The 22,460-nt window shown below is 44.2% G+C and overlaps 1 protein-coding gene and 1 long non-coding RNA gene across 11 annotated transcripts in view; one reads left to right on the plus strand and one right to left on the minus strand.

Annotated features, from left to right (window-relative positions):
• LOC128322941 (uncharacterized) overlaps window positions 1–7,990 on the plus strand; it is a 53,047-nt gene extending 45,057 nt beyond the window's left edge. For all 3 annotated transcript variants that reach the window (XR_008306094.1, XR_008306095.1, XR_008306093.1), the window contains 2 exons: window positions 2,295–2,506; window positions 6,416–7,990. This is a non-coding gene — a long non-coding RNA (uncharacterized LOC128322941). The remainder of the gene's footprint in view (window positions 1–2,294; window positions 2,507–6,415) is intronic.
• CHD6 (chromodomain helicase DNA binding protein 6) overlaps window positions 1–22,460 on the minus strand; it is a 206,247-nt gene that overhangs the window by 26,619 nt on the left and 157,168 nt on the right. For 7 of the 8 annotated variants that reach the window (XM_053245232.1, XM_053245230.1, XM_053245231.1 and 4 more), the window contains 9 exons: window positions 22,096–22,295; window positions 20,658–20,817; window positions 12,979–13,068; window positions 10,389–10,492; window positions 9,546–9,675; window positions 8,823–8,883; window positions 8,379–8,430; window positions 2,270–2,489; window positions 677–885 (listed from right to left, as the gene is read on the minus strand). In XM_053245232.1, the coding sequence (XP_053101207.1) occupies window positions 677–885; window positions 2,270–2,489; window positions 8,379–8,430; window positions 8,823–8,883; window positions 9,546–9,675; window positions 10,389–10,492; window positions 12,979–13,068; window positions 20,658–20,817; window positions 22,096–22,295 (1,226 nt within the window). The remainder of the gene's footprint in view (window positions 1–676; window positions 886–2,269; window positions 2,490–8,378; window positions 8,431–8,822; window positions 8,884–9,545; window positions 9,676–10,388; window positions 10,493–12,978; window positions 13,069–20,657; window positions 20,818–22,095; window positions 22,296–22,460) is intronic. The other variant, XM_053245235.1, reaches the window with a different exon arrangement.

Below are 22,460 nucleotides of genomic sequence, written 5' to 3' on the forward strand. Positions count from 1 at the left end.
ATTAATGCTACAGATGAGTATTTATTTATTTATTTTTACATTTCTATACCGCCTTTCGTTAAAAGAAAACCCCAAGGCGGAAAACCCCAAGGCGGAAAACCCCAAGGCGGAAAACCCCAATGAGTAGTATACAGCCAGCAAGAAAAAGCTTCTTCTAAACATGACTTTTCTTTTCATAGCTTGATCAACCAACGGCTTACTTTGCTTCTCGTAATAGGTTGCTTTCTCAAGCGACTTATGAAAGTCTTCTTGTCTCTAATGTTTTATTCAAAACTTGTGAATTTAGTTAACACAGCATGTTTGACAGTTAACTGCATTTTTTTTAATTCAAAAGAATAGTCCCTCAAAACATGGCTACCTAATTTTAAATATCTGACCTATGTGCATTTTCCTGTTCACAGTCAACAGCCAAAGTCTTAAACATGTACATTATCAATTGTTGATTTTCTTTTTTAATTTGCCAGGGAAACATAGCATCCAGGCTCAGTTGCTCCAGAACTAGAAAATTGTGCATGTGGTATTTTTAGATTGTGTGAAAACATTTACATTGGAACATGGACAATCTGGGTCAGTGTGATATTATCACACAAATGTGGAAATTAAAAAATGGATTAAGAAAGAGACTTCATCATATTCTAAATTAAAAATGTACAAGCCTTGAATGTTTCCCACTCACCATCTTCTTTCCAATGGGGCAAGCGACAGACATTCCTGCACATGGCAACAAAGCTGTAGAAATATTTTTCTAGGCTTTCATCAGTTTTCTTCTCCAAACGTGAAATGGATCGGAACTGGGTCCAGTCAAAGATCTTCTTCTCTGGATCATAAATGACCCCAAATGAAGAGACAGTGCGGTAGAAATCTGCCTGCTCTCTTCTGGTCCATCTGCAGAATATATGAGGAATGCAAACACATCCAAGCTCATGAAACTTGCCATTTTCCCCAACTTTCACTTATGTCTGCAATTATGCAATTAATAACATTTGTTCTGGTCAAGCTAATGAGTTTTTACTATTTTATTTTAAAGTTCATAGATCATAAACTTTGGATCATAAACTTACTGAGCCCCTGGTGGCGCAGTGGTAAAACTGCCGCCCTGTAACCAGAAGGTTACAAGTTCGATCCTGACCAGGGGCTCAAGGTTGACTCAGCCTTCCATCCTTCCGAGGTCGGTAAAATGAGTACCCAGAATGTTGGGGGCAATATGCTAAATCATTGTAAACCGCTTAGAGAGCTCCGGCTATAGAGCGGTATATAAATGTAAGTGCTATTGCTATTTTAAGTGCTATAAACTTTAAAAACCCAACTTAGTGCTGAAAGCCATACTGGAAGTGATGAGGAACAGAGCGCTCTCTCAATAATCAGGATGGTTCTTCAGAATAGTGTCTCTCTATTCTAACTTATCCACACCTCTTTACCAGTAAGTTGGTGATGGCGTCTTTCTCAAATACAAACAAGAAAAGTATTTGTTATTTCTTCATAGTGATAATCTATAAATGGTTATCATTCTTCATGATTCAGTCATTCCCCGGTGCATAAAGGAATTGGCATATGATTGCAGGAGAGCAAAATGTAATATTTTCCCTGCTAAGCAGCAACCACTTTGAGGCTAAAGAGATGGGCCAAAAATCCAGTATAGATCTAAAGTTCTTTGACCTTCATTTGAACTTATGTAATTCTGCAGGATTGGCTCCTTTTCAGCCTGATTCCTGAGCAAGGACAGCATTTCCTGCTAATGGACCCTTATTTTGTATGTATCTATGTTGCGCTATAATCTTGAGTAAGAATGCACATGACAAGGATATATTTGTTGGCCACAGTGTTACGAGGGTGAAGCAAGAGTGGCGCCCTTGCAGTGAGGGCTGCTCCAAGCTCAGCTAAAGGCTTGTGATGCAGCTGAGTACATGCAGGGGAGATTATTGTTGCTTTCCGCTCAAAACATGCTATTTGGATTCCAGAAATATGTCCCTGAGGGTCAGAGTGCCAAATGGCACTTTTGAAGGGGGCAGCGAAATTCACTTCCTGCTCCCTCTTGGCACATGCTCGGCTGTGCAAGATGCCTTTTGCTTTGCTCGGAGGAGCCTTTACTGAGAGAGTGAACTCTTGCTCCACCTTAATGCTGCAAAACATGCAGGCCATTATCAACAAGATAGCATGCAGACTACAAGCAAACTAGTTTGATTTTACATTTATATAATTTATATAAAAGGAAATAACAGGAACTGAAGAAGCTCAGGCCTGCTGTTCACAGCCTACTGTTCCCAGTTACCTTTTCTGCATTTCCTTGTTCATAGGATCCATCTCGTTGGCTCTTCGGAACATTTCCTCTTGTAGCCAATAGCCATGGTTACAAGGCCCTATGATCTCAGGCCTGGATGGCAGCTCTTTACGGTTACAGCGCTGGTAAACAGTGACGAGACGCCGCAGCCTTGCTGTGAGGGCAGATGACACAGGCCAGCTGGATTTGTCTGGGTCGGAGCCATCCTGGGCTTCAAACATCAGCAAGGTCATTAATATTTAACACAATCCCTGTGGAGATTGGCTCTTCTGAACATTTCCTCTTGCAGCCAATAGCCATGGTTACCGGGCCCTATGATCTCAGGCCTGGATAGCAAATTTTTGCGGTTACAGCACTGATAGACAGTGCTTGCACACTTCCCTAATGATCCATTAAATATTTTATCCCACCTATATACACAGGAACACAGAATCACTCCTCAGTATTGTGAATGAGATAGGTAATCAGCATCTGATTTCTGGGTCCCAGTGACTCAAAATCCATTCGGTTTTTTGGGTTTTTTTAGTTCTGCTTTCCTTTCCTTTTTAAAAATAAAACTGAAGCATCTGAGCAGTCTGGGAAATGATAGTCAGAGAAATTAAAGCCTCCTCGTTCTCTACTGGCATACCGGAAAAAGGAGCATTAGTTACTTACCGTGAAGGCTTCTTCTTGCTGCTGGATTTGAGGACATCTCATGTGGGTTATACTTCCCACATGCTCCAGGAGGCAGGACTATGTAAATTACAAGACACTTTAAGAGCCCAGGAAAGAGAACCCCACCCAGTTCATAGTAGCCAAATGCAAGGTACAGAGAGAAAAAAGGAAGGAAGGAAGGAAGGGAGATACACCAGTAGATGTCCAGAAGGGTGGATCAAGAGATCCTCAAATCCTGCAGCAAGAAGAAGCCTTCACAATGAGTAATCAATGCTCCTTTCTCTGCTGCTTCATGAGGACATCTCACACGGGACATGCCACTGTTAAGAACTCCAGGTGGGAGTGTCAGCATCTACTGTGGCAGAAGAACCTGTTGGAGGACACATCTGCCTAAGGCTGCTTGTGAAAATGATGTACATTGAGCTTGTAATGTTGTGTGAACATGGAAGGAGAATCCCAGGTGGCAGCCTGGCAGATTTCTGAGAGTGCAGGTTAGTGTAAAATGCAGCTGACGTGGCCACTGATCTTGTAGAGTGCGCTGTGATGTGAAGAGGCGGTTGGAGGGTTTGCACTTCATATGCCAATGTGATACAGACCTTGATCCACCTGGTGATGGTAGTGGTGGAGAGGTAGGTAGGAAGGAAATGAAGAAAGCATCAGTGGAGCAGAAGGAAGCCGTGTGGGAGAGGTACACCTTCACGCAGCGTTGCACATTGAATTTGTGCCAGTTTTTTCCCACTGAGTGGACAGGCTTAGGATACTATATCAGGAATCAGACAAACTGAGTCCAAATAAAAAATGCAAAAATTGAGATTGGCGGACAGCACATGCAATTCTGAGACACATCTGGCTGATGTGACGCCCACGAGAAATGCCAGTTTAAAAGAAAGAAGGTGCAGTGGTATTGAGTAGATGGGCTCAAAGGGCATCTTAGGTAGCACTTGTATGATCCCGAAAAGTCTTGCCTCGAAAGAGACAAGATGGTTGGGTTCCACCAGTGAAAGGAGTGGATGACTTGTGGTGATAGTTTGATTCCAGTAGGACGCTGACACGCTATGTTGTTCTGATAAGATAGGAGGAACCACTGGAGAGTACGTAGATGGAAGTGGGCCAGTGATGCCATGATAAGGCCTAAGAGTCTGGCAAGCGTGAGGACTGGTACAGTGGGCAGCTGTAGTGACCTGATGGATCAACGGAAGAAGATCTTGTATGTGGGTCTGGAGAAAAGATGAGGCTTCTATCTCATGGTGGATTTGGTTGGAGGGGAGTAGGTGGCTTTTGGCTCTGTTCACAAGGAATCTGTGGTCCAAAAGTGCCTATAGAGTGTTGCACACATCCGACTGTGCAGTCGTGAGAGAGACAGACCTGATCAGGAGATCCTCTAAGTAAACAAATACCCAAATTCCCCTCAGCCGGAGGTGGGCTACGAGAGGGGCCACGATCTTTGTGAAAACCTTTGGCACTGAAGAGAGGCCCTGTATTGGTAATGCTGGCCTGCATATCTGAAGTGGAGAAGGAGGTGTGTGAGGGTACACTCCGTCAGGTCTATGGAAGCCATGAAGTCGAAGTGATGGAGCGATTCTGCAATGGAGCATAGAGTCTGCATCCTGAACTTTCTGCATCTGACATATTTGTTTAAGAACTTTAAGTCCAGAACTGGACTGACCTTTTTGGGCATGGGGAACAAAACAGAGTAAATGTCTCTGCCTTTGTGATGAAGTGGTAATCATTTTATGGCTGAATTACTCAGAGTAAACCCCTGCATGTTTGGTAGGTGAGTGTGATTCGGGAGTTGGAAGGAAGCAATCAGGGGGTAGGGAGGTTAGTTCTATTTTGTAGCCACGCAAGATGGTGTCGAGGACCCACTGGTTCCATGTTTGTTTCCCAAGTCTAAGAGCAGACCTCCCACCCCAGGAGGCTCTGAGTCAGGACAACTGCCTAGGCTTGGATTGATTAGTCTAGGGGTTGGCATGGATGGTTAGGTAGTCTGATGTTACTGTTGCACTGTCTGTTCCAGGATGGATTTTGAGGTCTAGAGTCTCTATCCCTGGGCCTGAAGGCAGGCCAAAAAGTATGAAAGGGTTGAAATGACCTTTGTGGCTGTTGTCTATCATCCCTGTGAGGGACCAAGTAAGGTGGGCTACAATAAGGTCTTCCTCTTATCTTTAGTTTAGATAAGTATTTCCTTAGGGACCTCATCGCCAAATAGCTTGGATTCAGTGTATTTTAAACATGTATATCCCACTCTTCCTCCAAGGAGCCCAGAGCAGTGTACATGGTTATGATTATCCTCATAACAACCCTGTGAGGTAGGTTAGGCTGAGAGAGATATGACTGACCCAGAGTCACCCAGTGAGTTTTATGGCTGAATGGCGATTTGAACTTGGGTCTGTCCAGTCCTAGTCCAACACTCTAACCACTGCATCACATCGACTCTTGTATATGGTACTGCAGCCAGGTTTGTGCATGAGGCTGAGTCTACTTGCCAATGTTTAAGCCACAAGTTTCCTTGCTGCTACCACAGAAGCTGTGGAACATGAGAAGAAACAGATTGAATACAATATAATGTCGGCTATGAAAGCCTATGGCTATTGTATTTTTTACAGTATTTGTTTTTGTCAAGTAAGATCTGAGGTGGGAGATTGAAGGAGCTCATCTACCCAGAGTAGTGATGTTTGTACCATAATAGAGGCGGCAGTAAAGGCGCATACGGATAGGGAAGCTGCCTTGTGCCCTTTCTTTAGAACCGACTCCATCCACTTTTCATTGGGGTCTCTGAGGGTGGTGCCCCCACCATGAGGTAGGGTGGTGCTGGACAACAGAGTCGCCAGTGGAGAGTCCGTGGGGGAAACCTGAAATGCCTGCAGCTTCCTGGGAGAGACTATAAAGCTTGTTAGCAAGGGGAGTAGGCTTCCTGTTCGCTGCTGGTGCTTTCCATGCCTTTTTAACGGCGTACATAAAACAGCCAGGAAAGTGGAAGAGAAGGTCATGTTGTTTAGGCGTTGGGAAGACCCAGGGTGGTGGAAGAGATTCCTGGGCAGCTGTTTGCTGGAGCCCTAAGAGTATGGATGACTCTGTTGAACAGATGCATGACATCTTCCAGAAAAGGCGGAAAGACCTGGAGAAAGATTCAGGGCTTTGGTCATCTGATCATTCTCCTTCTTCTCTAGAATCTACATTTAAATCATGGTCTTCCGTCCCATGGAGAACCCAAACACTGATGGAAGTGTTTGGGTTCTCAGGGACCCAGTCTGGGTTTTCCACATCAGGGATGGGTTTTGGGTTTGGTGAGTCCAGATCAGGCCCTCTAGGGTATGGATTTGCAGAGTCATAGACCAAAATGGCTGAAAAGTTAGATGGGGAGCCTTGAAGCCCTCTGTTTTCTGGACCTTTTAAATCTTTTTTATTTCTATAGGATTTCTTATTATGCTTAGATTTTTAAAAAATATATATATAATTATTATTATTGTTTTGCTTTTTTAGGAGAGCTGGATGAGGTGGAGGAAGATGATGATGAAGAATCCATGGCCCTGGCCCATGTTTTAGAGTGCTTAGATGATTTGCGCTGGTGGAGAGACTTATCAGTCATCCCCTGGAACAAAGCCTGCCATGCTGGTGGGAGTGGAGAGCAGGTACAGTGGTGTTTGGCAGGGAAGGTTGATTGGGAACAACACGGATGGGTGGGGAAGAAGGCCCAGGTCTCATCATTTCAGATGCTGAATTGGGCATTTTCCCTCCAGACTCCTGTCTTGCCTCCTGGAGCATATGGGAAGGATAACCCATGTGAGATGTCCTCATCTAGCAGCAGAGAATACGCACTCACTCACATGGTCTCTATTATAAATAAGTCCCTGCCAAGGTGTTAACTAGGGACGTGCATGGAACCAGTTCAGAGGCCTTGTATGGGCCTCCAAACTGGTTCAAAGATCTGCTGGTTTGACGGCGGGGGGAGGTTGACTTTAAGGGCGGGGGAGGGTGCACTTATCCCTCCCTCTGCTTTTCCCCCGCTGGTGCTCCGTTAGCAAAGAGTCCATCGGGGCGGCAGTGTACCTCCTTGCCACCCTCATAGCCTCATCGGACTCTACATCACCGGAAGTACCCGATGTGCCTCAGCGTGTGCATTTCACACTCGCAAGTGTGCACGTCGGGCGCGCAAGCACTACGTGCTAATGCACGTGCCGACACGCACAGGCACGTCGGGTACTTCCAGTGACATAGGGTCCAACGAAGCAATGGGGCAGCATGCTGCCATCCTATTGGAAGTTCCCCTGCCCAGTACCATGCACATCCCTAATGGTAACCAACTGAAGTCAATTGCAGCTGGAATGTGTTACTTATAGAGATATACCCACCACATGAATAAAAGTTAACACTCCTGAATTCACTACCTGAATTTCATGATTTTTGGACTCTATGGAGATTGATGATATTTCTTTCATCTAGCAATGCTAAAGCCTTATGCTTTTTATCTGTCTGTCTTCTGGTGATTTAGGCTTCTGTATAACAAACTCCTGAGTAGTGGCCCTCAATTTTTTTGTCTCTGATTGGGACCCACCTGTCAGTTCTAACCCCTGAGCCAAAAGAAAGAGCAATTTAGTTCATGTGTCCTTGTTCACAGACTGCACACTTGGGAATCACTGTGCTAGGATCATGACCTGCTTCCAATCTTCAGCATTTTCTATTACTATGGTTTTAGGGGGTTAACGATAACAAGGGGCATTTCAGTCTGAACAGGGAAGCTTGTAGAGCAAGATTTTTTTTCCTGAAGTGGCCTCAGTACTGTGGAACTGCCTTCCTAATGCAGCCAAAGATCTTCATTTCTTCTTCTTCTTTTAAAAAAAGAAAAAAAAGAAAGCTATGCACAGCCTTCCCATTTCTGGAGACTTTGGCTGGGTTGTGAGAGGTTTACTGACTGGGTTTATTGTATGTTTTATAGAAATTCTATAAATATTTGTAATCACATACTGATATCTTTCTACTTGTTTTAAGCCACTTTTGAATTGTTCAAAGAAAAACAGGATAAAATAAAATAAATCAATATGGAAGCCTTAATTCAGATGGTTTGTGTTTGAGATTCTTTTGTTATGATATAAAGCACCTGAAATACTAAGTAAAGTTATCATTAATTGCATTTGAAGTAAATATTTTGCTATCATTTGCGTAATGTGGGTTCTAGGAACACACACTGTATTTACCATACAAGTTAACATAAACTACTATTCTAGTTGGTAACTCTGAACGGTAGTATATTCCCTGGGATCCTAGGACCTGGTCTGCAGCCTTGTGGGGCAGCAACCTTGGTGAAACTAACAGGTCTGGACCTGGCCAATGCCTGTATGGGAGACTATCTGGAAAACCCATGAACACCATCTTGAATTCCAGCATGGAAGAAAAGCAGGATATAACTAATATAAAGCAAATGAAATAAATATTTTCTAGAATTCACCTGCAACGCTGTTATCTTTCTTCTCCGTAACTTCACCACAATCTGAAGTCTCCTATGGAAAAAACAAACCCACATCAAGAGAATTTAGTCACTGGCTTCTGGAACAGAGATGAAAACACAAAGAATACAGTCAACCAGGGTCTAACATACTAGGTCATTTCTACAGACTCATTTCTACAGTTGCATACAGAAGTATGCAACAAGAAAACTAGTTTATATCTCCCTCATTACACATGTCATAACAGCAAAGGCACCACACCATGAACCTATCTGAAAAATATTTTTAAAATAGTAAACATGATCCAAAGTCCCAACTTTGCAAGATGTGTAACTGTGAAGAGCAATACTTGTTATTTATGTAGCTCCAGAACACCACCAAAATTGACAATGGAAGGGTACACAGAATGAGCAGTTCACCTTTTCTCTCTGGTAAATCACACTTACCTCCTGCTTCTGCAGCCCATCCAGTTTGTCTGCACTGTTCTCTTCTTTATCCACATTCGCTCTAGACAAAACAATCCAACAGGGAGTGCGTCTGTGGAAGCTTACTAAGGCACATCTGACAGAGCTCCACTGATGATAATTCAATTGCCAGGAAGCAGTGCTGCCTATACAACCTATGCTATAAGACATCATTTAATCAATAACAGATTCTGACTGCCTAATTTGTGTGCAGCTCAACCACCAACTGCTGTTCCATCTTTTCCTGACTTAATGCTCTTGTGACACCCAAAGCACAACTTGGTTTTCCAACACCATGGATGTGATTTCCCATGGAAGTATGGGAGAATATGTGTGGTACACACTTGTCTATGGAGAGAAACAAGGAGAAGAACCACCTTCTTTTTATGTAAGCCACTTTAAAAACCTTTTTTTAAAATGAAAAGAGGTATATAAATAGTAATAGTAATAGTAATAGTAGTAGTAGTAGTAGTAGTTCCAAAGAATACTCTCAATAGATTTCACACAAGCCAGAGCTCCTCATCTACCAGGCTGCAGCATCACCCTGAACAGTTAGTGCCTTTCTAATCACTGACCCACTTGAGCTTCCATAGTGTCACCAAAATCTAGACAGTCAGTAATGCTGTTCCCAAGGTATGTATTGAGTTTGTCTCATAAACAATTCTGCTCCTGAAGTGGATGAGCTGACCCTTCTCACAAGCTCACCTTTCTGGGGCATCCTGCACTCCATCAATGACACTCTGCTCCACAGACAGCAGCATCTCATCTGGCATGCCTACTTTCTCAAGGAAGCAGAGGGCTGGATCGGCTCGCATAGCATTGTACCGCTCATAACCTGATAAAAGTTACACAAAATGTTTGGGGATAGTTCATCAAGCACTTCCAGACTTAACCCCCTACTACTGCTCCCTACATCAACATAAACAGCAAGTAATAGTGGGAGGTAGAATACTTTGTCTATTTTATATGACCCAGTGCTATTTCTGAATAACCTATCATCATGTCACATAATATGAACAAATTATGTGTGGGTAGTGCAAGGTGAAACCTCCTAAGCCACAGGGAGTTCAGCAAGATTTCAAATATACAGTGCAACATAGATAATTTCCACTTCCCATAACAACAAAGCATAACTAAGCAACTTAAATATATGCAAAATGTGCATAATGTACGAGATTGATATATATCATTGGCTGATATCCAGACTAATGCTGCACTGGCACTATGGAAGGTGATTTTTGCCAATCCTCCTTCCATCTGAATCTCACTGTGCCTCCCTCAAAATAGCATTATTCTGGATGGCAGCCATAGATTTATTTATTTACTGGGTGTGTGTGTGTGTGTGTGTGTGTGTGTGTGTGCAGATTTTTTAAAAGGTCTGTCTATGTTTTTAACATAGCAACTGAGAAACAAAAAGGTTTGAAATGACGTTATGTTTTGAAAGGTTTTCAGAAACTGTCCCAAATTCTGACCAGTTCCCCATTCCTAGGCAGAGCCTCAAACAGTAGGAATGCCTATTAATACTCCATCCCACATACAAAGAGATACCATGTTTGAAAACTCCAATGAGAAGGGATTTATCTGCCTCAGCATTCCACCAATCCACAGGGATCTCCACATAGTCAATATCTGGCAGCAGGACATCCAGATCTCTGTGAAGGAACAGGCACAGATTAGATTCCTTCAGTGTTTTGCACAGACCCAGGAGTTCCTATCATGCACACGACTCAAAAAAAGTAAACACATTTTAGAACATCTGGGATGCAACAAAGTGTGGGCAGCTTCCCCCACAATCAGCACTATTCACAGAGGGAGACTTTTATGCTTCCCTAAACACTGCCACATGCTATTCTATGTGTAAAGGAAAGACTCTCTATTCCAAACCAAATTCCAAGAAGATGGGGGTTCTACAGGTTTGGCTCAATAGACTCTCTTTGCATTAAACATTCCTCAGGTTTAATTTGGCTTTATAGGCTCTGTTCTGTGGATACCTTGATCACAAGTATAATCATATACTGCTCACTACAGTGCCACATTTACATCTGCAGAAAATTGAAGGAAATCTCTTCCAAGACAAATTAAAGAGGCAACTTCAGCTGCCCCTCTAGTCAGAATACTGGCTCAGCTGAAAGAAACTACAGCTGGATTCAGACATAACACAAAAATGGAGGTTGGCGAACCGGCAGTTTCAATTTGAAACTGTAAATCACACCACAGATATTTATCATCATCAGAAGGGAGCCCCTCCTTGCTGCTTGGCTGCCGAGGCTGATCCCAGCAACCTCCATGGCCAGACTGTGGGCAAACTGTCAGCACATCAGTGGGAATTCATCACAATCTTGAAACAGGTGTGCCACATGCGAACGTGCATTTTCAGAGTGGTCCACCCACCAGTTTGGCGAGGCAAACCAGAGGTTGCTTTTGCGGCGAAACCACAATTTCATGAATTTGAACGTACTGGAGTTCCAACCTCTGCCCTGTTTAACTCCAGTTTCGTATTATGTCTGAATCCGGCCTACAGCTCTCAGAATGCAACATCTGTGATCAAGCAGCTCTATTTGTTTTTCAAAATCAGAATTCCAGGCTACTGTACAGTACATACACAGTGCTTAAGGAATTTTGTAAAGTCTTGGCCCAGGAGCTCCATGTTTTCTTTCACCTGGCATGTTGCAGAATGACATTTCTAAGCTATGGAAGTTAGCAGAGACTCGCCTGTCATGCATCTGCCAGAACTGTATAAGCAATCTTGCAGTTTTTTAACTCAAGCTGCAAGCCAGGCAAAGTTCCTCCAATCTATATGATGAACAGGCAGAAATGTTGAGCTTTCTCAACATGAAACTTCCATGATTTAATTTATCCTCCCTGACCTTCTATTCTCAGCCAGTCAGCTTGACACTAGCTGCAATTTGTTTTTCAGCTTAGTGTATATCACGTGCTCCAGTGAAGGACTGAAGATAGTAGTTCCAGTAAACAATATTTACTTATTTTGTCTCTCTCAAGTGCTGTGACTCTCTGAGAAAATTCAACTGTGAACTTCTGAGAATCAATTGATGTCCAATTTCTAGCTCTTTAAAGAATAATAATCAAATTCTCAGTCCTAACCAATTGCCCTGTAATTATGCTTGCAGCCTGGAAATCCTCTGTTCCATGTATATGGATCACAGGAACTGAGATTAATTTTTTTGTGCACAGCACAAAAAATTATATGTTTCTTTTATTTTAAGTGACAGCTTATTTTCTGTTAACTAAGGCTGAGCAAAGCTTTATGCCTTTATATATTTTAATATTCAAAGTTTAGCTTTCGGTTAAACTTACTTTAATTTCTCTATATGATTATATTGTTAAAAAAATCTCTTTGCTCTTGAGTGAATCTGAAGTTCAGTTTCAGGTTTAGATTGTGCTAATTTGATAGGAGTTATATTTATATAGTTATATATAACTATACAAATATATACTTTGATAGGAGTTACAAATATATGATTTCAGTGTTACAACTTAGGGCTCAAGATTTCAGTTTTGGATTTTTTCTAAATAGTTATTATATTGTTTGTGTTGGCCTTCAGTGCCCATTTATTGCACTCTTTCTGCTTTAAAGTCTCTTTATTTATTTAGCTGCAACACTACTTTTGATGTCCTTTATTTGTGATAAGTTCTGTTTACTTTTTAGAGATTTGAATGATCTCGTGGCCAATTCCAAATATTGATGCTGGTTCCAAGTTCATGAAAAGCTTTTCTTCTAAAAATCATGACTTCTTTCAAATTTTGAATATGGCTCCTAGTGGAAGACTTCTATGGTGGTACTTTATAAGAGTTCTTAAAATGAAAGGTTTTGGTTAGTGGAGCATAATACCAGTACTGAGAAACTGTTGAACTCAATATTAAAATCACATACTAATATATGCCAGATTCATATATGCTAATAACATTTCACTCATTATTTGGCTCCTGAGAAAGATTTTGTGGAAATTAATTCAGTGACCAGTTGATGGTTACCTATAAGCCATCATATTTGGTCTTCAATGAATTCTGTGGACATCAAGATCTATTTGTTATTTGCAAAGAATCAAATTAACCAGGAACTTGCATATAAACATTTTGTGATGTTGTAATAGAGTTATAGAAGGCTGATGCAACATACTTGGCAGGGGTTCCTTCAAAGGCTTTGTCAGCTGCCTCCCCCAGCACTTCAGCTTTCAAATAGTAGAGCATCCGCACCCGCAACAGCACCCTGCCAAAAGAAAAAGCAGTAAGTGATACTGAAAGCAAATCTCAGCTTCCAACACTCTGCCCAGTTCCAGATCCACAGAGACAATCTGGAAGTCCACAGGATGTTCTGGTTTGTTTACAGGCAGTAGAGACTGCTATTATTGACTCCCAGTGCTGGACCACTGGGGCCAAATCCCAGTTCTAGCAGAGAACCCACCAGAATGTGTGTTGGTGGATGAGCAGCATTGATTAAGTGACACCTAACTCTTGCTGTCCCATGAAACCCATCAACACACTGAGCTATACACGCACTGAGAAAGTGTGGAATAATAAGCAGGCAAGTCAAACCAACACACACAAACAATGCAGTTGTTCTTAATAAGCCTGTGCAGTTAATGGAGTATTGTCCAATATATGTGAATAAAAATATAACACACATGAGGGAAGGAATTCCGTGAAGGAGCAGATAATTAGGGTGCTGCTGTTGAATGCTAAGCCAGTAATTGCTAAAACATATCTCATCCACAATTTGATTGTGGATGAGCATGTTGACCTAGTATGTGTGATGAAAACCTGGTTGGATGAGCTGGGTGGAGTTGGTCTCTCTCAGCTCTGTCTTCCAGGTTTTCTGATCCTGCAGCAGCTCCGCCTTTAGGGTCAGGGAAGGGGCATTGTGCTCATCTATCATGAGAATGTTCCCCTTTCCAAGTGCCCAGTTAGGCAATCTCAGAATTTTGAGTGTTTGTTCTTGAGAGTGGGCCTCTGAGATAGGCTGGGGATTCTGTTGGTGTAATGACCATCCTGCTGCACTTCAGTCTCTCCACCTGAGCTGGCAGAGGTGGCCTCGGAGGTGGCTTTGGGTTCCCCCAAGCTTACTGTCTTGGAGGACTTCAATGTCCACACAGGCCCCCCTTGAGGATTCCATGGTCTCAGGATTCCATGGCCTCCATGGGCCTATCTCAATTGGTATCAGGCCCTACCCACATGGCAGGACATACTCTGGGTCTGATTTTTGCTGATCAGAGAATAAATGACCTGGAAGGTGGTGGCGGCGGGGTTTGAGATAACTCCATTGTCATGGACAGATCATCATCTGATAGGGTTTAGTTTGACTGCTCCATCTACCCTCTGCAGCGGTAGTGGGCCAAATTGAATGGTCTGCCCACCGGAGGCTTATAGATCCGCTCAGTTTCCAGACAGCCCTCAGGGAGTTTCCCATGTCCAGAGCTAATGACTCTGTTGAGGCCCTGGTGAATCTTTGAGATGCGGCGATAGCTTGAGCTATTGACACAGTCGTTCCTAAATGCCCCCTCCGGCTTCGTGGAGCCTGTTCTGCTCTTTGGTTTTCCTCGGAGCTTAGAGCAATGAAACATCTCAGACAACGGCTGGAACAATGCTAGAGGAAGAGTCGGGATGAATCCCACTGAACATGTGCTAGAGCCCATTTTAGGGACTACTCTGTGGCAGTAGGGGTGGCAAAGAATGACAGGTTGCTTATCTTTAACTTGGGTTCTTCTTGTGCTCATTTGTGTTCCTACATGATTGGGCTTTGTGCCTGTGCAGAGACATCAGAATTATCTAAGCTAGTTTCTCTTTCTCTTAGCTGGGCGATAACTCCTTCCCTTCCTGGTCACAAGTGCTCCCTCCTTCAGTCCCTAAGTCTGTTGACCTAGAGAACTTGGGTGGGAGTGTAAGAGCACAGATAACCACTAAAAGAACCCAAGTTACAGGCAAGCAACCTGTTGTTCTTCGATGTGGTCTCTGTGGTTTACACGATTCAGCACACAGCAAGCGGCACCCTGTGAGTGTCTTACCTGGAGGCAGGAATCCTGCTAAGAGAGACTGTAGGACAGCCGTACCGAAGTCTGTGTCCCTGCGTGAGCAAATGTCTAGGGCGTAATGCTGAATAAAGGAGTGCGGAGACGAACATGTAGCTGCCTAGCATATGATGTCCAGAGCAATAGCTCTATCAAAGGCTGCAGATGCTGACACTGCCCTGGTAGAGTGAGCCCTTATAGACAAAGGTATTTCCATCTTAAGCCAACTGATAACACAACTTTATAGTCTTGACTATCCATCTGGAGAGAGTCTGAGAGGAAACAGTCTGGCCTCTGTTAGCACCAGTGTGAGTAACAAAAAGCAATTGAGAGGAGTGCCATGCAGCGGCCCTGTGTACATAAAAAGCAAGCACCCTGCGCACATCCAAAGTGTGGAGGCAGCACTGGGCATTGTCCATGGGGTAAGTAAAAAAAAAACTGGCAAAGTAAGAGGTTGGGAACGGTGAAAGGAAGAGTCAATCTTGGGTAGAAAGTCAATGTCTGGGTGGAGCACTACTTTGTCCTCATGGAGATCAGATATGGTGAGTCAACTCTCGGTGCCTTCAGTTTGCCCACTCTCCTGGCGGACAAGATGGCAATGAGGAATGCCACCTTGCAAGGGAGGAGATCAAGAGATAATGATTGCATTGGTTCAAAAGGGTGTTGCGTGAGGCAGGCAAACACTAGAGCAAGGTCCCAGGGGGGGCCATGATGAGGGGATCAGGATATAGGTTGGTCATGCCCTTGAGAAAGTCCTTGATGATAGGGTCCTTGAAGAAGGATATAGGCCGAGTCAATGAGTTGGTGACAATGGCCGCCAAGTAGACTCATAGGGAAGACATCTTGAGTCCAGATTCTTTCAACAATAAGAGGCAAGTACAAACATGTTCCACAGCGAGCTACTCGCTGTTAATCTCGTGGGAGTGGGGGAAGGTACGAAAGTGTGTCCACTTACTCTGATATGATTTTATTGTTGCAGGTTTTTTGGCTGCTGACAAGACCTGCTGCAGAGGTTGTGGGAAGAGGCTTGTATCAACCACACGGTGAGGTGCAGTCTGCAGAGATCCAGTTGGAGCAGCTGCCTGGACTGCTGTGTGAAGAGCTGAGGAAATAACGGCAGACTGCGGTGGTTGCTTGCTGCAAGGAGTAGAAGGCAGGGGAACCAGGTCCGCCTAGGTCACCATGGGGCTATGGGGATGCAGCGTACTCGGTCCTGCAAAATCTTGCAAAGATGGCTGGGTGAGTTTAGAGATTTGCCTTTCTGTTGGCGCTGAGGTTGTTTGGGAGCCGTTGGAAGCCTCGCTTGTTTAGGCCTGTTAAAAGGTCTCAGGTTCGGACACTGAGGTGAGTGAGATCTGTCTCTGGGAGGATGGCACAGTTCCCTCTGAGGTGTGCGTGCACAAACCAAATCCCAGGCCCCCCACGCAGAAGATTCTGGTGGGGGTGCAGTCTCTGCTGCACCCACCACCCTGTTCCCCCCACTCCCCGGCCAGGAAGATTGCCAAGCTTTTCCCAGCCGGGTTGCCGCTGCCGCCTCCTCCCTCCCCCCCCCCGCCAGGCCTCTTCCAGATCTCGCGAAATCTGCAGCCAGAGGGGGACAGGAGGAAGGAAAGGAGAGAGGAGGATGGGGGGAAGCAGTGGAGGCAGATCCTCCTCTCTGGCAGCCCAGACGGAAACCAGAGCTGGGGGTTTGGGCGTGGGGAGGATGGGAGGCAGCAGTGGCTCCCACCATACTACTACTACTACAACAAATATTTATATACCACTTTTCAACCAAAATTCTCAAAGCGGTTTACATAGAAAAATAAATACATAAATAAGATGGTCTCCTGTCCCCAAAGATTTCACAAACTAAAAAGAAACATAAAGGAGATACCAGCAACAGCCACTGGAAGGATGCAGTGCTGGGGTTGGATAGGGCCAGTTGCTCCCCATCTGCTAAATGTAGAGAACCACCACTTTAGTAACTAGTATTGCTATCTGCAAATCCCTCAGCTTCCCAAGCAGATGAGGAGGGGTTCGATCCTTGGGGTGGGGGGGGAAGGTTAGAAAATTTGCATGCTGCACCTTGCATGGCACAAAAAAGAAAAACCATTGTGTGCAAGAGTGGTGTGTGTGTGTGTGTGTGTGTGTGTGTGTGTGTGTGTGTGTGTGTGTGTAGAGAGAGAGCGAAAGTGTGTGTGTTACATACGCACACTGCCGCAATGCTGCCAAACCTCTCCCCGCTTACTATTAAAAAAAATTAGAAGGAACACTGGAGGACGGTGATGCTCCCACTGGTCCAGCTGGTAGCAGGGGGTATACTGAGGTTGGTCTTGAGAGGTTTAGTGCCAAGGAGCCGGATCATAAGGATTTGGCTCCCTGTGGTATGAAGCTATGGTATGACCTGAAGGCTGAGGGTTTATCCCAATTGTCATAATAGAGATCCATGTAGCGGGAGTCCTCTCTTTTATGGTGGGTAGCATAAGAATGTGGCCTGACAGAGTGTGGGCACTCCAGGTTGGGGTGTAGTGCCTCAAACTCAGACTCAAAGTCATTGTATTGGAGTTGTTCCTGGAAGGCAGCTTCCTGGTCAGATAGGCTTCCTGGCTCTTCCTGATATCCTTGCTCTGAAAATCGATCCTGTTGGTCCTTGGTACCAAACACAGAACTGAGAAGTTCTTTGGGTTCGAGATGGTCAGCACTGGGTTCAAGGGACTTGGATTCAAGGGTCTCGGTTCGAGCTCAGGATCGTAAAGCATGGATGCCCATTGTTATGTGCGAGGTGCCTTCATTTGAAGTGATAGTTTGTGCTTCTTTTTTAGTTCGAGGGAGGTCGAATTTGTTACTGATGGCACGCTGTGCTTTAAAGATTTGGAGAGAGGCAGAGTCATCTCTCATGTCTTTTTCTTTGGGGGGGCTGTAGCCTGGGCACTTGAGCCCAAGGGTGCAGAGGACATAGACTGAGCTGTAGCACTGGACAAGGGTGCAGGGTCAGAGGCAGGGGGAGCCGTAAGCTGTGTAGGCTGCAGGGTGGGCGAATGGGCACCCGAAGTTGCGATGGGGGGGCTGTGAGTCCACGGGTGGAGTGGTCAAAGGCGTGGCAGCCTGCATGATGGTGGAGGAGGTGGCCACTTAAGAAGACTGGAGAGCTTGTTCCCAGAGCCACTAACGCAAACGGGAAGCCTGGTTTTCCTTGGCCTGCTTGGTAAATTTGGCGTAGTGTGCACAAGTGTCCATCCTGTGTGACTTGCCGAGGCAAAAAAGACAAAGATGGTGTTTGTCTGTGGAGGGAGGTTTGGCCCTGCAACAGGCACAAAACTTAAAAGCAGTTTTCCTGGCCATAAGCGAACATAAAATGGAGAAAAAACACCTGCTCCAGCAGGGCGGTGGAGGGAACGGTGGTGGTGGTTAAAAGCAAGATGCTAATTAAAAGGAAGAAAGAACTAAATAATAAGAGGTAGCAGGGGATGGGACTTAAGAGAAAGAATAAAGGTGTGTGTTTTTTAGCTTAGAGTAACTCACAAATGCTATCATTCTGTCGACGGACGAAGAAAGGCTGAAGGAAGGAGCACTTCTGACTAAGAAGAGGAGGAGCTACTGCCCAGCTAAGAGAAAGAGATACTAGCTTGGATAATTCCGACAAGGTCTCTGCACAGGCACAAAGTCCAATCATGTAAGAGCTCAGAGACCATGTCAAAGAAACACTTTTTCTCCACCTCCATTGCATCTGTTCAGTGCAGAACATCGACAAAGGCACTGCTCCACACATTCCCCCAGGTAATGGGGAGGAGCCATCTACAGCCTGTTGTGATCAGTTTGCATGCCACTTTGCAGATAACGTCGTTCGCATCTGTGCTGATTTGGACTTCAGGGTTTTGGCAGTTCTGGCAGATGTGCCTCGGGTATCATCTGTTCCTATTGTGTGGGATTCTTTTCAGTTAGTGCAGTCTGAGGATGTGGACAAGATCCTGCGCAGCATGCGGGCAACATTGTGCGCTCTTGACTCTTGCCCTTCATAGCTAATAAAATCTGCAAGGGAGGGTACAGGCAGATGGTTGGAGGCTATAATCAGTGCTTCATTAAGGGAGGGCAAAATATCACCTTGCCTCAAGGAGGCGATGGTAAGACCATTATTAAAAAGCCTTCTCTTGATCCCTTCAACCTGGACAACTACAGACCTGTTTCTAACATTCCCTTTGGGGGCAAGATAATAAGAGTGTGTGGTGGTGTCTCAGCTGCAGAGGGTTTTGGATAATACAGATAATCTAGACCCCTTTCAATCTCGCTTCCATTCTGGATATGGGACTGAAACTGCCTTGGTCGCTCTAGTGGATGACCTACGACAGGAGCTTGACAGGGGGCGGACCTGTTGGTTCTGCTAGATCTCTCAGTGGCATTCAGCACCATCCTATCCTTCTGGACCACCTCTTGAGTAAAGGGACTGGAGGTACTGCTTTGGAGTGGCTTCAGTCCTTTCTTGGGGGGGGGGGTTTCCAGAAGATGGTGCTGGGGGACAACTGCTTGGCTCCCTGACCACTGGCCTGTGGGATCATGTAGGGTTTGGTTTTGTCCCCCATACTGTTTAAAACCTATATGAAACCACTAGGAGAGGTCATCCAGGGACTTGGACTGAGTTGTCAGCAATATGCAGATGACACTCAGCTCTATCTCTCCTTATCACCTGCTCCTAGGGAGGCAGTGGATGTCCTGAATTGGGGGCTGAAGGCAGTAATGGGTTGGATGTGGGCTAATAAGCCAAGATTGAGTTTATTAGAGCAAGACAGAGATGCTGTTGGTCAGTAGGAGAACCAATCAGGATGAGAGGATTCGACTGGTTGTGGATGGGGTGGCACTCCCCTTGAAAGAGCAGGTGCGCAGCTTGGGGGTATTGCTGGACCTGGCTCTGCTTTTGGAAGCTCAGGTAGAGGCGGGGTGCCTTTGCATATCTTTGGCTAGTGAGCCAGCTGTGTTCCTTTCTCAAGAAGGCAGATCTGGCCACAATTACCCACACCTTAGTCACGTCACGGATGGATTACTGTAATACACTCTACATAGGGCTGCCCTTGAAGAATATTCAGAAACTGCAGCTAGTGCAAAATGAAGCAGCTAGAGTTTTATCCGGAGCTGACCACTGGGCTCATATTACACCCATTTTGAAAGAGCTATATTGGCTTCCAATTTGTTTCCAGGTCCAATTTAAGGTGCTGGTTTTGACCTTTAAAGCCCTTAACGGTTTGGGCCCTGGATACCGAGGGACAGCCTGCTCCACTAGGTCATTGAAGAGGGCTCTAATATGTTACCATCCCCAAACTTTGGAATGCTCTCCCAGTGGGCATCTGCTCTTCAGTCTCCATCACAGGTTTTAGAAAGCCAGTGAAATCTTGGATTTTTATGAGTGGCTTTTATATGAGTGTTTTTGTTGCTGCTGTTCTGTATTTTATGGTGCTACTGTGTATGTTATTTAAACTTTTAATTAGATTTGTATTTTTATATTCCAATTTAGTATTTTTATTGAGTAATTGTTTTATTGTCTTACATTGCTTTAAATGCTATGTAAACCACCTTGAGATTGTTTTAATGAAAGGTGGTATAAAAAAATTAAACGATAAATACAATGATAAATAAATAATGTGATGCAAGCAAAAAAGGCATAGAAAATATAACCTAGGAATCCAGCAGAAATGCCAGGATTGCTAAAACCAGATTGAGTCCCCAGTGGACTCAAGGCATCTTATGGAGTAAATGCACCAACTCTTCACAGATCAAACAGGACTGGATTCTGGAGTCATCTATCCAGATCCCATTCTCTCACTTGTTACAATGTTGCTTTAGGTGCTTTTTGTAGCTGTCGTCATGGAGGACGATCTCAGGATTGCAGGTGGTGAGCCAATCTGCATTCTTGATCTCAGGGAGCAGCATCTGGTTCTTAGTTTTCTTCCCCTTCCTCCCCCTTGGCACTGGGGCTGATAAGCCTGCAACAGGCAAAGGGTAGCATGTGAACAGCACTGCAGGCTCAGGACGGCTCTACATACTTGTAAATATGACAGGAAAGAGTAGGATAGAACTCAGTGAGCTGCCAGGGCATAAAGAGGACAGACCCTTCTTTTTAATTGCCCATCACATACAAAGAAGAGAGCAGATAGTGGATCTATCATCCCAGGTTCTATCACCCACATTAGGTAGTCTGAATGCAAGTAGACAAGCAACTTGTCTACAGAAGTTCCAGGGCACTTCTGAAGGCCCCATCATGCAATACAATAATTTTTTTTCCAGAAAGCCTATTCAGTCCAACAAAGGCTGGTTAGATCCTTCTTCCTGAATTTCAAAGAAATATGTTATTTATTTCTACCCTGCCTTTCTGTTCATGAACACTCAAAGTGATTATATAACATAAATAAAACTTGTACAACAAAGCTTTAAGAAATCAAATATGATTATAGCATTGATAAAGATAATTTTAAAGCAAATTTTAAAAGCAGCAGCATCGAACATGAAAACCTTGTTCAAATAAAAAAGTGTTCAACAAATACCAAAGTACACAAAATGGGCAGGTTCGGTCATCACATGGAATCATGGTCAAATCTTTCTTCCATGCACCATCCCCAGACCTTGGGAGCACACACGCCCTGCTCCCCTGCATGTGCAAAATTCGGAAGAATTCTCCTTCCCACTGTGGTTAAAAACAGACCAAGATCGGTCATGATATCTGAATGAAGCAATCTAGATTTATTCTAATGAATTGTCTTGAAATAAACTGATTTGAAATTCACTTCAAGCCTTGGATTCAGATGTCTGATTAATCTTAGTTCATTTTAACAGCAATTGGAAATATAATTCTTCCAAGGCTTGTGAAGGCAAGGGAAGGGAGAGTTCACACTCCTGAGGTTCGAGGACACAATTCGGCACCAAGATTTAACTGTGGTTCTGCATGAACATCTGAAATGGCCCAATGAAGAAACCAGACAGATCTCCACAGGAATAATATCCACAATTTTGGTGCCACTTCTGAAAATATACTGTCTTGTTTTCATTTCTCTGGTTTCTTATGAAACAGAACAGAGATTAGGGCCTCTGATGTAGATCTTAATAAATATTCAGGCTTGAGATAACTTGATCCTAGGCCATTCAGGGCTTTTCAGGCTAAAAACAGAACTTTAAACTGAGTTCTGGCGGGGGGAAAGCTTTGCCAGTATAGCTGACACAGGGCTGGAGTTATTTGCTGCAATCAGACAACAAGCTGGCAGCTGTACCTGAATGGTTCTGCAGGGCCTGGTTCTGTCCATCCTTTGTCGGAGTAATCAAATCCCAGATAAAGCTCTTAATCTTCTCATCTCCCTTATAATGTCTGACACAGTAGACCAGGAGTGCTCGACAAATCATTTCCATATCTTTTTCATTGAGATGCCATTTAAACCGGCCATGGGTCAAGATGTCTTTCCACCGTCCCCAGCTTGAAAAACAGAGATGTATCATAAATACTAATTAAAACTCTGTGATTTTCTCCAGCACTTTCACACTCTGCACCCAACCAAGAATCTATCAGTGAAAACAGGAAAAATGTGTGAGATATTCACAAACAGAGAGACTAAGAGGTGAAAACTGGTGAAATAAGTGA

The sequence above is a fragment of the Hemicordylus capensis genome, chromosome 4, assembly GCF_027244095.1.
Source record: "Hemicordylus capensis ecotype Gifberg chromosome 4, rHemCap1.1.pri, whole genome shotgun sequence".
NCBI classification, from domain to species: Eukaryota; Metazoa; Chordata; class Lepidosauria; order Squamata; family Cordylidae; genus Hemicordylus; species Hemicordylus capensis.